The sequence below is a fragment of the Emiliania huxleyi genome, assembly GCF_000372725.1.
Source record: "Emiliania huxleyi CCMP1516 unplaced genomic scaffold EMIHUscaffold_5, whole genome shotgun sequence".
NCBI classification, from domain to species: Eukaryota; Haptophyta; order Isochrysidales; family Noelaerhabdaceae; genus Emiliania; species Emiliania huxleyi.
Genome location: NW_005198244.1, coordinates 2,129,908 through 2,132,559, shown reverse-complemented (window position 1 = coordinate 2,132,559; position 2,652 = coordinate 2,129,908). Strand labels below are relative to the sequence as shown.

The following is a 2,652-nucleotide window of genomic DNA, read 5'->3' as shown; positions in this document are numbered from 1 at the left end:
CTAACCCTAACCCTAACCCTAACCCTAACCCTAACCCTAACCCTAACCCTAACCCTAACCCTAACCCTAACCCTAACCCTAACCCTAACCCTAACCCTAACCCTAACCCTAGCTCATTCTTTAGCTATTGAAGCTTGCTGGGACCTGGCACGCCACTATGCATCGCGCTAGGTTGTGTTTGGGTACATGTCGTGCTTCGAAGTCGGGCCGGGGGGGGAACGGGCGTGTTCGCGCCGAACACTGTTCGCGAACACTGTTCGCAACTATCGCGTCAATTTGGGTCGAGCTACCCTTGGCTGTCGCTCTCCTGCTAGATGAACAAGGGCATCATAGTGTACAACAATGTGGCCACGTCTTGCGGTGATAGAAAACGCTTTTTACGGCCTTCAGAGCTCTTATCGTGCGGCCAGACAGTCGCTGCTGAGAGCCAGCCGGAGTGCAGATGGCGGCGTTGACTTTTTGCTCTGGTTTTAAGGCCCTGTTGCATGTGTGCCTTGTACACATGATCTCTCAACCGCAGGTGCTTGGCTGGCGCAAAGTCCTTTGATGCCGTTTTGCCTTTGATCGCCCACAGCCCATCGCCAACCGCCTTCCTCCAACCGCCTTCCTCCAACCTCCCACCTCCAACCTCCTACAGCCAACCTCCCACCTCCCACCTCCCACCTCCAACCTCCCACAGCCAACCTCCCACAGCCAACCTCCCACCTCCCACCTCCCACAGCCAACAGCCCACAGCCAACAGCCCACAGCCAACAGCCAACAGCCCACAGCCAACAGCCAACAGCCAACAGCCAACAGCCAACAGCCCTAACCCTAACCCTAACCCTAACCCTAACCCTAACCCTAACCCTAGCTGGGTAGATTCTTTTTCCTTCGCGGCAACGCGATGGCGGCAAGGCCTCTCTGCGCGCCCGCCCTCGCCACGCCGAAGACCAACGGGCGTCGGACCGCGGTGAGACCGCGCCGCCCTCCGCGCCCGCCCGCGCCCGCCCGCGCCCGCAGCGTTAACACATACGCGCCCTCATCGCACGGAAACATACGCGCCAGCCGCGCACACAGCCTCACATGCAGCGCCGACCGCATGCTCGCGCCCTGGGCCGCCGACGACCCGGTCGGGCGGGCTGCGCGGCCGCCGTCAAGTCCGTCCGTCGTACGATGTGGTGCCGCGTGTCTCTCGCTCTCGAGGTCTCTTTTCGTCCGTCCGTCTGGCTCTGGGAGTACCACCGTCGAACCCCGCTCTAGGCTAAAACGAATTGTGTCGTCAAGGAATTCTTTTGCTGCGGGGCGCGGATATAAACTCTTGCGGGAATTCTCTTTTGCTCGCATCGAAGCAAGACGCTCTTCGGGCTTGCTTCACCTCCTTCTTCCGCTCTTCCCCCCCGATGTGCCTCCCGCCCCCCCCGTGCGCCGCCTCCCCGCGCCGTCGCCATACGCCGCAGCGCGCCCCGCATGCACAGGTCGTCCACCTTGCAGCAGACCACCGCGGGCAAGGTTCGCCAGTTCATGGGAGCCGCGAGCAAGCAGGAGGCGAAGCAGGGTATCAAGGCGCGTGTGTTGCTGCTCGCACGCCTCCGCTACCCGCTGCGCGGTATCCACACCTCCGCCGCACCGCCTCTGCCAGGTCGGGTCCGACATCGACCGGTACAACAACCAGCACGACCTCCACGGCGGCGACGCCGAGGCGTGCGCCTCCCGCGCTCCACCACCACCCCTTCCCGCGAGGCTCGCCGCCTTGAGCTGGCGCTCTGTGATCGGTCGTTTCTTCTGCAGCCGTGCCGGGGCCGCTTCTTCTCTCTCTCCGCCTCCGCCTCCCGCTGACGGCGCCGGCTGCTCTCTGCAGGCGCGCAAGGAAGGGTACGCCGACCTCGTCAACACGTACTACAACCTTGCGACCGACTTCTACGAGATCGGGTGGGGCCAGTCCTTCCACTTTGCAAACAAGTTTGCGGGCGAGACCTTCAACGAGTCCATCACGCGGTGCGCGCCCCGCTCGCTGCTGGCTAGCGCCGCCGCCGCCCGCTCAGCCACGCGCACGCGCTGCGCTGCCGGCGCCGACGGCCCGCGCGTCTCCCGCCCGCCGCAGACACGAGTACTACCTGGCCGCGCGGCTAGGCATCCAGCCGAGCGACAGCGTGCTCGACTGCGGCTGTGGCATCGGCGGCCCTCTCCGCAACCTCGGCCGCTTCACTGGCGCACCCGCCGCACAGAGTCTCTCGAGAGGCAGGACCCTTCTCGGAACCTTGCCGGAACCTTCCGGTAGGCGCGTCGATCACCGGAGTGACTCTCAACCAGTACCAGGCGAGGACGACCTCCCCGTCTCCCTCCTCTGCTCCGCTGTTCCTCCTCTCCTCTCGCCCTCTCACCCTCTCGCCCTCTCACCCTCTCACCCTCTCGCCCTCTCACCCTCTCGCCCCGCCTCCCTCGCCCGTCCCGACCCCTCCCCACCGCCGCCGCAGGTCGACCGCGGCAACGGCCTCTGCACCAAGGCCGGCCTCGCGCCGCGCTGCAAGCTCGTCAAGGCTGACTTCCACAAGCTCCCCTTCCCGGACAACTCCTTCGACCACGTCTACTCCATCGAGGCGCAGACTCGCTCCCTCTACAACGCTCCACCACACACTCCGCACGCACTTCCCCGACGCCCCCCCCCCCCCC

The 2,652-nt window shown here is 64.8% G+C and overlaps 1 protein-coding gene across 1 annotated transcript in view; it reads left to right on the top strand.

Moving 5' to 3' along the window:
- Positions 1-1,349: 1,349 nt before the first annotated feature.
- The window catches only part of EMIHUDRAFT_432780 (sterol methyltransferase), a 3,122-nt gene continuing 1,819 nt past the window's right edge, over positions 1,350-2,652 (top strand). Inside the window, exons 1-7 of the mRNA XM_005767354.1 lie at positions 1,350-1,384; positions 1,458-1,545; positions 1,622-1,681; positions 1,841-1,977; positions 2,084-2,190; positions 2,261-2,298; positions 2,457-2,579. Of these exons, the coding sequence (XP_005767411.1) occupies positions 1,383-1,384; positions 1,458-1,545; positions 1,622-1,681; positions 1,841-1,977; positions 2,084-2,190; positions 2,261-2,298; positions 2,457-2,579 (555 nt within the window). The 5' untranslated portion in view covers positions 1,350-1,382. The remainder of the gene's footprint in view (positions 1,385-1,457; positions 1,546-1,621; positions 1,682-1,840; positions 1,978-2,083; positions 2,191-2,260; positions 2,299-2,456; positions 2,580-2,652) is intronic.